General features: G+C 39.1%; 1 protein-coding gene across 1 annotated transcript in view; it reads left to right on the top strand.

Annotated features, from left to right (window-relative positions):
* Nucleotides 1–15,262, top strand: part of piezo1 (piezo type mechanosensitive ion channel component 1 (Er blood group)) — a 202,054-nt gene that overhangs the window by 177,189 nt on the left and 9,603 nt on the right. The window contains 6 exon segments of the mRNA XM_067452042.1: nucleotides 4,502–4,649; nucleotides 6,458–6,672; nucleotides 7,339–7,497; nucleotides 8,603–8,750; nucleotides 9,833–10,021; nucleotides 12,368–12,460. Of these exon segments, the coding sequence (XP_067308143.1) occupies nucleotides 4,502–4,649; nucleotides 6,458–6,672; nucleotides 7,339–7,497; nucleotides 8,603–8,750; nucleotides 9,833–10,021; nucleotides 12,368–12,460 (952 nt within the window).

The raw sequence follows: 15,262 nt of genomic DNA, 5'->3' as shown, positions 1-15,262 counted from the left end.
CATCATAGTATAGGCGGTCTGTTGTTGGTCCGAGGTGGTCTACCAGCCACGGTCAGAAATGGCCATTTCCATTAAAGCTACACTGTGTAACTATTTTAGTTTATTCTTAGCTAAAAACACTTAGTTCTTTCAAAAATACATGTGCTCATTAATGTATATTTACTTCTTACAAGTAATAAAGTATTCTCGTAAGTTTATAATATGCCATTGAAAATACATACGGGTGAGGGGTTCGAATGCTGGTCGCCATGTTGCTCCTCCATCTTGAAAGTACAGTAGCCAAAGAGGGACATACCCGTAAATTCAAGCTTCGCCTTTCACGTTTTAAGTAAGGGATAATGTCCACCCAGCCGGTTGTTATCGCAGAATAAACCCCTTCAGAGTGATCAGGACCCCGAGGCGAAGCGGAGCGTCACTCTGAAGGGGTTTATTCTGTGATAACAACCGGCTGGGTGGACATTATCCCGCTTATTACACGCCTACTAGTCTCAAATAAATTAGACACAAAATATTGTCTTGAGATTAAATATTTGATTAGCTCTTACGCAAAGCTTCCGCGAAGAAAAACAGTTCCAGACTGCTTTAAGCCTTTATCTATTGCTGCTAAATGTTGAGAATGAATGCTGAAAGGGTTAGTTCACCCAAAAATGAAACCAAGCCTATGATTTACTCACCCTCAGGTCATTATAGGTGTTTATGACATTCTTCTGTCAGACGAATACAATCAGAGTTATATTTAAAAAGTCCAGGCTAACGTTAATCCCAGCAGTAGTTGGAGCTGTGTTTGAAGTCCATTAAATGCAGCTGTCCGTCAAATAACGTGCTCCACACGGCTCCGATGGGTTAATAGAGCCTTCTGATTCCAATCGATGCGTTTGTGTCAGAAAAATATCCATATTTAAAACTTTATAAAGGAAACCCGCCTTGAAGTCTTCCATTGTAACCCACGGCTGTTTAAGCCACAAGATGGCGCCAGCGTTAAGCACAGAAGTAGAACCGGTCAAGATAACTCGCAGTACCCGGATGAGCGGTGTGTGTTATCTGGAAATAACATACCGCTGTAATGCGCGATTGACCAATCAGAATCAAGTATTTCACAGAGCCGTGTAATAACACTCAATGGCACTCATGAGCCCCGTTTCCACCAAAATTACCCGGAACAATTTGTACCAGGAACTTTTTTACAGGAACTTTTCTCCCCCCAGACCTGCAGCTGTCTGCGTTTCGACCGCGATAAAGTTCCGAGAAGATTAGGCAAATTAGTCCGGTGATGTAGGACTGCGCGCGACTGCTCCTCCAGTCAGTGACGGACGGTAGTCATTTTTAAGTGTACCGATTGAAAGATTTAGTGAACTGTTTACATGAGACGTTATCTAAACCGATCTGGTGTTTACATGTGATGACTTTCAATCGCAATCATTTTGTCACATGCAGTTTGTCTGCCGCACCAAAAATGTCGCCGCTGTTTTCTCCAGCAGCTGGAGTGTGTTTACTGTGGCCATAGCAACTCTTAAAGGCCACCAGGACTAATACAGTATTATTTATAGCTATTTGCTGTAAAGTGTAATAATCATCTCAGAAAAAAAAAATCTTCTGTCAGGCGCAGTTAAAGTAAAAACTGCCTGAGGCAATATACGCTGTGTCATTACTCCAACATTATCTTCATAACTTAAGAAATAAAAAGTTTACCCCTCAGAAAAATGTACTTTCCTCTCTTGTCAACATGAGCGCGGCACGCGCCGTCACGTCATGTAAGGACACACACTTAAAAGTAATCGGTCAGGTCGTTTACATGGTGAAAAAAAATTAATAACGAGTATGGAAGAGATTCAAGCTGTGCTGCTTTTGCTGGTTATGTATAGGTTTACTAAAGAGGAAATTAACAACGACAGAAAAGAGCACTAATATGCAGATTCAGCAGCATATTCAGAAAGCTTGTAAAGCTAGATTTAAAATGACAATGTATATTATTATCAGCTATTACGGACATTGAACGTGAGATGGCTGAGACGAGCGCGCGCCATCAGACAGAGAGCAAGACTGATATTTACTGAACGAGACCGAACCTCGCAAAAGACTTTTAAAAATGCCGGTTGAACTAAAATGCTGCCTGAGCTCAACCAATCAGCATGTTCAGCGCCCAAGTCCCGCCCTAGAAAGTTCCTGAACTTTGAAAAAGTACTACCTCGTGAGCAGGGCCGTTTGGAGGGGGAAATATTTACCCGGAACTTCATTTATACCCTGGTTCCTGCGGTCTAAACACACGAAGTACCACCCAAAGTTCCTGGTTCCTGGGTAAAGTTCCTGTGGTGGAAACGGGGCTATGGACGTGGTCGAACTGGATTGCCATGTTAATCTTGGACTAAATCGGCCACCGTAGGAGTTAGAACGAAATCAGAATTGAGAGGAACAGAAACTAATATTCACTGGATGGTCATACACCTTTACACCACTAGATGGGGGAAAAACTGATAAATTTTTTTTGCCTGATAGCCAATAATTCTTTATATTTTAAATATTGGCCGATAAATCGAAATCCAATTTTTTATATAATTTTTGAGAGCCTGGTTACAAAAACAAGTCTCACCATTAAATCTGTGTCTCAAGCACACAATTATAATGGTCTCATTATATTTTTATGTAGCCAATATGACAGACTTGCGCTGCACATATTGCTCTGAACTGAATTTTCCTATTTTGAAGTGCAAATGTTAGTAAAGACATTGAGACAATTTTAAACAAAAAGGTTGAAAACCCATAAATGCTTTTAGTTTTCATTTTAGCCTTTTTATCCAATTTCATGTTTTGTTCAATTTTAGCGCCACCAAGTGGCACAGTCTAACCACTTTCTTTGTGTGTTCTCAGAGTGCCCTCATACATATGTGTTTCAAATTTGGTAAAAAAAAAAAAATGTTTTGAGTTATACATTTGTGTTTATGAGCATATAAAAATAACCCATACTTGAATTTGATTTTAAAAAAATGTGACACTTACTATCAAATTTTGACATTTGGCCTCAGATGTTTATAACTCACTATAATTCTAATTTCCCTACGGTGGTTTCATCTTGATCGGACTAACGATTTTGAAGATTTTCACGAAAGTTGTTTAAATGCAAACCAAACCTAATTCACTTCCATAAAAACAAGTCAACCAAATCCAAAGCTATAAGCATGTGAGTATTTGATTTCACCACTAGGTGGCGCTGCCTCGAAACTTCGCAGGCTCCTTCAGTGCATCGTGCCGATGACCCATACTGAGTTTCGTAATGATATGATATTTAATGAAATATAGCATTTTAGTACAAAATTAAAAATGTCCGATGCCCAAATTGACCAATATGGAAAGATTCTCAGAATGCCGCCCCGAATCTAACAAGACAACTTGAAAGAATGCTACTTGTTGCCTCAGGTCAAGCTTGTGATGACCTGTACCAAGTTTGGTCCGAATACACTAAAGCATTGTGGAGATATAGACTTGTGTCCAATTTGGCGCACTTCATCGAATTTGTTATTCGAGAACGGTTGGGTTTATCAAAAAGCTTTTGATAACTTTTTGACAGCATTGGTCTATAGATGATCTAAGCTGAAGTTCAGTAAAGTAGTTTTTTTTGGCGGGAAAGTTTTGCAATGACTTCGTATGCAATGACAAATCGTATTAAGTAAAGGAATTAGAGGAAAAAAAGAGGAATTAAATTAGGGGAAAAAATTAGTTTGAGTTTGATCTAAAGACACCAAATTAGCTGTGGTAAATGTTTGCACTGTCCTCTATCTGTGTGCCAAATTTCATAACGTTCCCTCAAACGGTTTTATGGGCTGCCATAGACTTCCAGAGCGGAAGAAGAAGTGCCAAATATCAACAAATATTGTCCGATACAAATATGGTGGCCAATATTTCGTAATTAAGGTGCAATATTTCCCCCTTTTATTGATTTCAATGGGCATTTGACGGGGCGATTTCGAAACTCCTTGCGATTCATGTTTCGAATCAGTGATTCAGAGCGTGTATCAAACTGACAAAGAGGCTTTGTTACGTCATCACTATTTAGAAACCTTTCATTTGGCCACTAGGGGGCGAAGATATCTATGAACCCATGAACCACCAGTCTCTATATATGATTTTCACCTGATCTCGGATCAGTTTTAAACATTTGTAGACATTTAATGTCACATTTGTATCATAAAAAGGAAGAATTCAGTTAAAAGATTAACCAAACTCTCCATAAAATTATCAAAACAAGCACTACAGTTTAATAAAATAACACATTTATGAAGACACTTCATATTTTGTGCTACTATGATTACATTTTCAATTAAACATTTCCATCTGTTATAACTATATATATTTTGAAAACTAGTAGTTGATATATAACATAGAGTATCGTTGATATAATGTCTCTGCTGATTCACAGGTCTTAACTCGTTGTGTAATTCATGATTTAATGCCATATTTAATGTTCATTAATTTTATCTTGTGGTGTGTTTTTAATTCATCTCCGCAGAGTGAAGAATGTCTACAGGCCGAGCTGTGTATTCTTCCAGAATATCCTGCATGCGGAGTATCAGGCGGCTACAGATGTCTATGCGCTGATGTTTCTCACTGATGTGGTGGACTTTATCATCGTCATCTTCGGTTTCTGGGCTTTTGGAGTGAGTACAGAAAACTCAATGAGTTCCCTAGCCAATAAATATTAAAGGAATGCCTACAGGATTTGGGTTTAGGAATGGCATGATTTGGAATGGCAACCTTTTTATACCCAATCTTAGTTAAGACAACAACAATGCTAAATGCAAATAATATTATGCAACTACGTTAAGGATGCCAAATGATTTAGACTTGTCCTGGTCACTTCATGTGAGTCATTTTCATTGACACTTTAATGCATTAATGTTTTGCCAACCATTATTACATAATTGGGTATTTAGTGACCCGGATCTATATCTATCCACAGATGGATCTCTTACTAACGCAGTAGAATAAAACTCTCCTGATATATGGAATAAAATGTGGAGTCAAATTTTTGATGAATAAATAAAAATGCAGGTCAGCACACTTAAATCAAATCGACATTTAGACTCGTGTCTCACTTTATATTGTTAACTATATTCTAAATAAAATACAAAAAAATGAAAGAATAGGCAAAGTGATGGGAATACTTTGCCCAGTATTCCCATCTCAGTCACATACCTGACTCAAAGGCTCATTCTTTATTCGGCTCATTATGTGGTTCTTTTGTTCTCTCAGGTGTGAATTACAGGATTATTCATGATCGTTCACCTTGCATATGAGCTTTGTAAAATGAAAGTGTCTTACAAAATTTGAATCAATATATATTTTTATAGGAAAACTTGGAATCATAGCAAGTTGACTGAATATTTTAAGCCAAATTTCAAAAAATGTATTGTAAGTGGCAAAAACATCAAAAGTCAGACATGGGTAATTTTTAATGTGCTTATAAATATAAATGTCTATAACTCCTAAACAAAATGAGATATTTTCACAGAATTTGACACACTTATATATGAGCGCACTCTCGAGGCACATAACAAAAATGGTGGGATTGCACCTCTTGGTGGCGCTATAATGGAACAAAATGTGAAATAAGCACTAATTATAACACAGTATTTTTGCTGCAAAATGCTATATTTTACGGATGCCTTAGCGTTTCATTGCGAAACTGCATGTGTTATCAGCACCACGCTCTGAAGGTAATCATAAAGTTTTGGAACAGTGCTACCTCCTGGTCAAATGTGATGAAAATGCCAATAATGTTAACATAATTCGGCTTAATTCGGCCTATTTTAATTTGCTGCACTGCAAAATATGCTTTTATTACTCAGTATTTTTGTCTTGTTTCTAGTCCAAACATCTAAAAATTCTTAACTCAAGAAGTATTTACTAGACAAGTAAAAGTAATTGTCTTGTTTTGGGGTAAAATTACTCAAAATGAAGAGAGTTTTTGCTTAAAATAAGATAAATAATCTGCCAATGGGGTGAGAAAAATAATCTTAATTCAAACAGAAAACAAGATTATTTTTAGCATAACTTAAGCAAAAACTCTTTTAATTTTGAGTTATTTTCCCCCAAAACAAGACAATTAATTTTGCTTGTCTAGTAAATACTTCTTGTTTTAAGAATTTTTAGATATTTAGACTAGAAACAAGACAAAAATACTAAGTAAGAAATGCATTTTTGCAGTGTGTCCGCCATTTTGATTGTCTTTAAAAACGTACATTTTCTGAACTTCCCCAAAATTGGTGCAGATCGTCGTTTGTGATCTTGAGCTGATGGTAAATCAACTGCAGCTCATATCAGTTTCTTTTAGTGATGTGAACTTACCATACACTTTGGGAATTGAATATTGGATTTATATTTTTCTTTGCAGAGACCCGTTTACTGTAATTGTAATCATGTGAAAATATGTCAGTGTTTGAGTATAAGTGTCCGCTCTGTCCAGAAACACTCGGCGGCTGCAGATATCGCCTCGTCTCTGTCTGAGGATCAGGTTCCTGAGGCGTTTCTCGTCATGCTCCTCATTCAGTTCAGCACCATGATTATCGATCGAGCCATCTACTTGCGCAAGAGCGTCTTGGGAAAACTCATCTTCCAGGTTATCCTGGTTTTCGGGATCCACCTGTGGATGTTCTTCATCCTTCCCGCTGTCACCGAGAGGTAAGTGAAAAGTTTCATAGATGGAGCAACTAGGGTTGTACGATTAATCGAAAAATAATCGAAACCGAAATTCAGAACCTCTAAGTGACGTATTTTTCCCATTTCAGTTATTTCGGTTTTAGTCACGTGACTCCACCCTGTCAGTCACACCAAGTGCAGTTTGCACTGCAAAAAATGCTTTTCTTACTTAGTATTTTTATCTTGTTTCTAGTCTATATATCAAAAAATAAAAATAAAATCTTACCTTAAGAAACCTTTACTAGACAAGTAGAAATTATTGTCTTGTTTTGGAACAAAATAACTCAAAATTAAGAAAGTTTTTGCATAAAATAAGCTAAATAATCTGCCAATGGTGTTAGTAAAATAATGTTGTTTTAAGATTATTTTTCTCACCCCATTGGCAGATTATTTATCTTATTTTATGCAAAAACTCTCTTAATTTTGAGTTATTTTGTTCCAAAACAAGACAATTACTTTCGCTTGTCTAGTAAATACTTCTTGTTTTAAGGATTTTTTGATGTTTGGACTAGAAACAAGACAAAAATACTAAGTTAGAAAAGCAATTTTTGCATTGTAGCGGTTTTATTTTTGGTGAAATCGTTACAGCCCTAGGTGCAACTGAGATCAGATAAACGAGAGTTTACATCACTTCCTGTATGTTCACAGGACGTTCAATCATAACTCAGTGGCCCAGCTCTGGTATTTCTTCAAGTGCATCTACTTCACGCTGTCGGCCTATCAGATCCGCTGTGGATACCCGACACGAATCCTGGGAAACTTCCTCACCAAGAAATTCGATCATCTCAACCTCTTCCTCTTCCAAGGGTGGGCACAGCACTGCAAAAAAATGCTTTTCTTACTTAGTGTTTTTGTCTTGTTTCTAGTCCAAACATCTAAAAATTCTTAAAGGGATAGTTCACTTTAAAACGAAAATCCTGTCATCCTTTACTCTCCCTCAAGTTGTTTCAAACCTGTATGAGTTTCTTTCTTCAGCTGAACACAAGGGAATTTTTGAAGAATGTCAGTAACCAAACAGTTAACTGGAGCCATTGACTTCCATAATAGGAAAAAAAAAATACTATGGAAGTCAATGGCTCCAGTTAACTGTTTGGTTACTGACATTCTTCAAAAATTCCCTTGTGTTCAGCTGAAGAAAGAAACTCATACAGGTTTGAAACAACTTGAGGGTGAGTAAAGGATGAGAGAAATTTTGTTTCGTTTTTTTAAAGTGAACTATCCCTTTAAAACAAGAAGTATTTACTAGACAAGCTAAATTAATTGTCTTGTTTAGGGGAAAAAATAACTCAAAATGAAGAGAGTTTTTGCTTAAAATAAGATAAATAATCTGCCAATGGGGTGAGAAAAATAATCTTAATTCAAACAGAAAACAACATTATTTTTCTCACCCCATTGACAGATTATTTATCTTATTTTAAGCAAAAACTCTCTTCATTTTGAGGTATTTTTTCAGAAAAAACTGAATACTGTACTTTTCAAAATGGCCGTTACTGTAATGGGCGGAGCCTTAATGTATGATATTGATTGTGATAAGCATGAAGAGAGGAATCAGATGTACTAAGTCTCATTTCTCTATTATAAATGGTTCAAAAGTTATAACAGTTAAAATGTTGAAATTTTGAACTGGTGGTGGCGCTATGGAGTTGGTCTTAGAGACTCCAAATTTTGTCCATTTACTATTGATGACCATTTCTACAAGTGTGCCAAATTTCATCATTTTCCTACATATGGTTCCTAGGGCTGCCATTGACTCCCAGAGGGGAGGAATAATAATAATAATAATATAGGAAACTAACAGATGCAATAGGGGCCCCTAAATACTAAGTAAGAAAAGCATTTTTTGCAGTGTTCCTGATCTTCACTTCAATCAAAGTTGATTTCTGCGAGTGGAATTAATTGCCTGTTTCCTCAGGTTCCGGCTGGTTCCGTTTTTAGTTGAGCTTCGAGCCGTGATGGACTGGGTTTGGACGGATACGACGCTGTCTCTCTCCAACTGGATGTGTGTCGAGGACATCTACGCCAACATCTTCATCATCAAGTGCAGCCGTGAAACAGAGAAGGTAGAAGCTCCTCTTTAGCATGCGGAAAACATTCGACACTTTCCACAGATAGGAGACACTTTGATATCCCATAACTACTGACTGTATAGATGTGTTTGATAAACTACCATATGACATACAATTAAACTAGCATTTGTAATGTATTGTATTATTATTTATTCCTTTTAATTACCATGAATATAAACCGTAAGCCCTGTTACCCCATGATTTCCCCTTTGCAAAATATATAGATTTTGCACTGCAAAAATTATTTTCTTACTTAGAATTTTTGTCTTGTTTCTAGTTCAAGCAACTAGACAAGCAAAAGTAATTGTCTTGTTTTGGCCAAAAATAACTCAAAATGAAGAGAGTTTTTGCCTAAAATAATCTGCCAATGGGGTGAGAAAAGTAATCTTAATTCAAACAGAAAACAAGAATATTTTTTTAACCAGATTATTTAGCTTATTTTAAAATAAATCTCTTCATTTTGAGTTATTTTCCCCCCAAAACAAGACAATAATTTGTACTTGTCTAGTAAATGTTTCTTAATGTAAGATTTTTTTGATATTTTGACTAGAAACGAGACAAAAATACTAAGTAAGATAAGCATTTTTTACAGTGTGAATGTTGGCAGTGTGGATTAGCATTAATTAGCATGTTAGAACTTGGTAGCATGATTTAGCATGTTAGCATGAAGAACCATGTTGCTAGCATTAATTAGCATGTTGTAAACATGACTTATCATGTTGATAGCATTCCCTAAACTAGTTGCTAGGCTTTGACAGTGATATGTGGTGGATAATACTCTACATAAAGGTTAAAAAATTCAACCCCCTTAATGAAAGTCTATGGGCTTATTATGATTTTTAATCTTCCTTTTATGAAAATCATAAGTCAGAGTTTTCAGCTTTAAAGCTCCAGCAGGAGAGACTGTTTAAACTTTGGCCCAGAAGCAGAACGCGGGGCCGGAACATTATATTTTTGCCTACCTGAGGTTGATCTTCAGCTCTTCTGTACCTCTTGAATATTCATAATTTAATTCTAATGTGTAAAACTATAATATGCATAATAATCAAATGTGTCCATGAATAATCTCTTTGCAGAAATATCCCCAACCAAAAGGACAAAAGAAGAAGAAGATAGTGAAGTATGGGATGGGCGGCATCATCATCCTCTTCCTCATCTGCATCATCTGGTTCCCGCTACTCTTCATCTCATTGGTTAAATCTGTAGTGGGTGTGGTTAACCATCCTGTCGATGTCACCGTCACAGTCAAGCTCGGAGGTTATGAGGTAAATACTACTCTTAAGCCCTTGTTTATTTGTTGGACATTTTGTATTTACCATTTCGTGGAACTGACAAATTCTCTATGTGATAATATCAAGGTGAAAGGGTCTCTATAGCCCTATTCGCACGGGATTAGTATTATCTTGGCACCTCTGTGATTTAGAAATGACTCCCACATCTGATTTTTTCGTGGCACATTCGCACAGGATAAGCAAAGCCTGTGATTTTACTCAAATTTACTGATTTATCCCGGATATGATGTCAAGACTTGTAAATGTTTTTTTTTTCCCATTATAGATATAGCTGTATGAAATCATAAACAGTCATATGTATCAATATAATTTTGATAGTTTTATAGTAATACAAATAATTTCGTTCCTTTAGAGAACAGACGCTACAATTAAAAACTGACCTGAGCACAGACAGCAGGAGTCAGATTTCATTCATCACGAGTGAGAAGCTGACGATATACGGCGGAAGATTCAGTTTCAAAGCTACATGTAAAAGCACCCAGAGCTTGTCCTTGTACTGCTCTGTTGTTATGTTTTTCATTAAGAATAGTATTGATATTAATATTAAACACGCCATTCAAGCAATTTGCTCCCAAATTAGTAGGCTACTCATTCTAAAGTGAAAGTTTAATCCGTGCGGGAATTCATAACGGTGCGCATAATGAATGCAGCCTCCATTCTTCGTGAAAGATAAAGACAGAAATGCGCACAGGAAGCAAAAACCGTGCAAAAATAATATACGATCCGCCTAATCCTGGCCAAACCACAGAGATGCCGATTCGCACGGGACTAATATTATCACAGGCCCTATCAGCGAAATATGGTAGGTCATTTGCGGGGGAATTTTTACTTTACAAATTACAGACATGGGCGATTCACACGGCATTAAGATCACAGACATTCTCTGCAATTATTGCAAATCACCAGAGGTCCGCAGATAATATAGCCTGACGTGGTCATCCTCAACTCTAGTCAGAATATGAGTCTGATGCTCCATTGGGCTGTGATTATGAGGCGTGTTTCAACCGAACCGGGAAAGACCTCGATTGGACAGACCTACAGCCAATCAGAGCAATGAAGCGACGCATTGTCAAATGTCAACAGACAGAGCTCAACTGCACTGTGTTGCCAAGTCTGCGTTTTTTCCCGCGGGTTCTTTTCTATGTCCGCGGGTTGAAGCGACTATTATGTGATATATAGACCCATAAGTGCGAATTAGCAGCAACCTTGCAAAAATAACACACATTTTACCCCCCAAACACCATTTTTTTCTCGGAGAACCCCCCGAGAAGCTATTGTTTAGGGCTAGTAGTTGAAGGGTTTTTTTGTAAAAACTTGGCAACGCACTGGAATAAACGATCTTAGCCGGTGTTGTAAAAAAATAAAATAATTTACTGATACAGAGAGTACTTACCCAACATGATCATCATTTTTGAGAGAAATTGCGAAGGTGAATGCAGATACAAACAAGCTCTCCGTTTAGGATTCGATCAAATATAATCCAAGCCCCTTTGGCTAAAGCCCGCCCTGATGATCTCATTGGTCAGTTTCTGTCGATCATCTTTCCGTCATCGGCTAAAGTCCGCCCTGATGATCTCATTGGTCAGTTTCTGTTGATCATCTGTCCGTCATCGGCTAAAGCCCGCCCTGATGATCTCATTGGTCAGTTTCTGTCGATCATCTGTCCGTCATCGGCTAAAGCCCGCCCTGATGATCTCATTGGTCAGTTTCTGTCGATCATCTGTCCGTCATCGTCTAAAGCCCGCCCTGATGATCTCATTGGTCAGTTTCTGTTGATCATCTGTCCGTCATCGTCTAAAGCCCGCCCTGATGATCTCATTGGTCAGTTTCTGTCGATCATCTGTCCGTCATCGGCTAAAGCCCGCCCTGATGATCTCATTGGTCAGTTTCTGTCGATCATCTGTCCATCATCGTCTAAAGCCCGCCCTGATGATCTCATTGGTCAGTTTCTGTTTATCATCTGTCCATCATCGGCTAAAGCCCGCCCTGATGATCTCATTGGTCAGTTTCTTACCATCATCTGTCCATCATCGTCTAAAGCCCGCCCTGATGATCTCATTGGTCAGTTTCTGTCGATCATCTGTCCGTCATCGGCTAAAGCCCGCCCTGATGATCTCATTGGTCCGAACGGTTTCTGTTAGATAATTACTCCTCTATTGAGCGAGGCCAGACCGAACTACCCGACCTAAACATTTTGTGGGCGGGGCTAAATTCGGCTGGCATCCAGGCTACAGATAATACTAATCCCGTGCCAATAGGGCTTAATGTTTATATGATACTTTGAGATTTGAGATTTGATTGCCGTTTGTTCTCCGGCAGCCTTTATTCACGATGAGTGTGCAGCAACAGTCCATCCAGCCGTTCAGCGAGCGAGACTACAGCCGGCTCAGCAATCAGTTCAGCAAGAACGCCGTAAGTCTCATCACTCATTCACACATGATATTAACCCTGGCATATGAGATAATAGTCAGGAAAAATATTTTTAAATGAAAAATTTTAATGGAACAATTGGAACAAATAGTGTCTTCATATCTTTATGCTTTATTTGCTTTATTTATAAAGCAAATGTTTTATACAACCAAGGTTGCCCAAAGTGCTAAAACATACTAAAACATAAAAATTGAAAAAAAAAGCACTGCAAAAAATGCATTTCTTACTTAGTATTTTTGTCTTGTTTCTAGTCTAAATATCAAAAAATTCTTACATTAAGAAGTATTTACTAGACAAGTAAAAAGTATTGTTTTGTTTTGGGAAAAAATAACTCAAAATGAAGAGAGTTTTTGCTTAAAATAAGATAAATAATCTGCCAATGGGGTGAGCAGAATAATCTTAATTCAAACAGAAAACAAGATTATTTTTATTTAGCTCAATGTAAGAATTTTTTGATATTTTGACTAGAAACAAGACAAAAAAAGGACCCACTTTATATTAAGTAGCGCTAACTACTATGTACTAATATTGTAATTAATCATTTGATACAATGCACTTATTGTGTACATACATGTTTTTACATTGTACTTACATTTAAAAAATACCTGCATGTAATTACGTCTGTAATTAATTTCTGTAGTTACATTTGTAATTACACAGTTAGCACTTCCCTTACACCTAACCCTTAAACTGACCCACACCACCACACCTGACCCTAACTCTACCCTTAAACTGACCCACACCACCACACCTGACCCTAACTCTACCCTTAAACTGACCCACACCACCACACCTGACCCTAACTCTACCCTTAAACTGACCCACACCACCACACCTGACCCTAACTCTACCCTTAAACTGACCCACACCACCACACCTGACCCTAACTCTACCCTTAAACTGACCCACACCACCACACCTTACCCTAACTCTACCCTTAAACTGACCCACACCACCACACCTGACCCTAACTCTACCCTTAAACTGACCCACACCACCACACCTGACCCTAACTCTACCCTTAAACTGACCCACACCACCACACCTGACCCTAACTCTACCCTTAAACTGACCCTCACCACCACACCTGACCCTAACTCTACCCTTAAACTGACCCACACCACCACACCTGACCCTAACTCTACCCTTAAACTGACCCACACCACCACACCTGACCCTAACTCTACCCTTAAACTGACCCATACCACCACACCTGTCCCTAACTCTACCCTTAAACTGACCCACACCACCACACCTGACCCTAACTCTACCCTTAAACTGACCCACACCACCACACCTGACCCTAACTCTACCCTTAAACTGACCCACACCACCACACCTGTCCCTAACTCTACCCTTAAACTGACCCACACCACCATACCTGTTCCTAACTCTACCCTTAAACTGACCCTCACCACCACACCTGACCCTAACTCTACCCTTAAACTGACACACACCACCACACCTGACCCTAACTCTACCCTTAAACTGACCCACACCACCACACCTGACCCTAACTCTACCCTTAAACTGACCCACACCACCATACCTGTTCCTAACTCTACCCTTAAACTGACCCACACCACCACACCTGACCCTAACTCTACCCTTAAACTGACACACACCACCACACCTGACCCTAACTCTACCCTTAAACTGACCCACACCACCACACCTGACCCTAACTCTACCCTTAAACTGACCCACACCACCACACCTGACCCTAACTCTACCCTTAAACTGACCCACACCACCACACCTGACCCTAACTCTACCCTTAAACTGACCCACACCACCACACCTGACCCTAACTCTACCCTTAAACTGACCCACACCACCACACCTGTCCCTAACTCTACCCTTAAACTGACCCACACCACCACACCTGACCCTAACCCTACCCTTAAACTGACCCACACCACCACACCTGACCCTAACTCTACCCTTAAACTGACCCACACCACCACACCTGACCCTAACTCTACCCTTAAACTGACCCACACCACCACACCTGTCCCTAACTCTACCCTTAAACTGACCCACACCACCACACCTGACCCTAACCCTACCCTTAAACTGACCCACACCACCACACCTTACCCTAACTCTACCCTTAAACTGACCCACACCACCACACCTGTCTCTAACTCTACCCTTAAACTGACCCACACCTGTCTCTAACTCTACCCTTAAACTGACCCACACCACCACACCTGACCCTAACTCTACCCTTAAACTGACCCACACCACCACACCTGTCTCTAACTCTACCCTTAAACTGACCCACACCACCACACCTGACCCTAACTCTACCCTTAAACTGACCCACACCACCACACCTGACCCTAACTCTACCCTTAAACTGACCCACACCACCACACCTGACCCTAACTCTACCCTTAAACTGACCCACACCACCACACCTGACCCTAACTCTACCCTTAAACTGACCCACACCACCACACCTGACCCTAACTCTACCCTTAAACTGACCCACACCACCACACCTGACCCTAACTCTACCCTTAAACTGATCCACACCACCACACCTGACCCTAACTCTACCCTTAAACTGACCCACACCACCACACCTGACCCTAACTCTACCCTTAAACTGACCCACACCACCACACCTGACCCTAACTCTACCCTTAAACTGACCCACACCACCACACCTGACCCTAACTCTACCCGTATCTCACCTCAATATCAGCTAAAGGGCTTTGCAATACAATTTGAACACAGTAAGTACATTGTACTTATTTTTTGATGTAAGTACATAGT

This window comes from Pseudorasbora parva, chromosome 1, assembly GCF_024679245.1.
Source record: "Pseudorasbora parva isolate DD20220531a chromosome 1, ASM2467924v1, whole genome shotgun sequence".
Lineage (NCBI taxonomy): Eukaryota > Metazoa > Chordata > Actinopteri > Cypriniformes > Gobionidae > Pseudorasbora > Pseudorasbora parva.
This window is presented reverse-complemented; position numbering and strand designations above follow the sequence as displayed.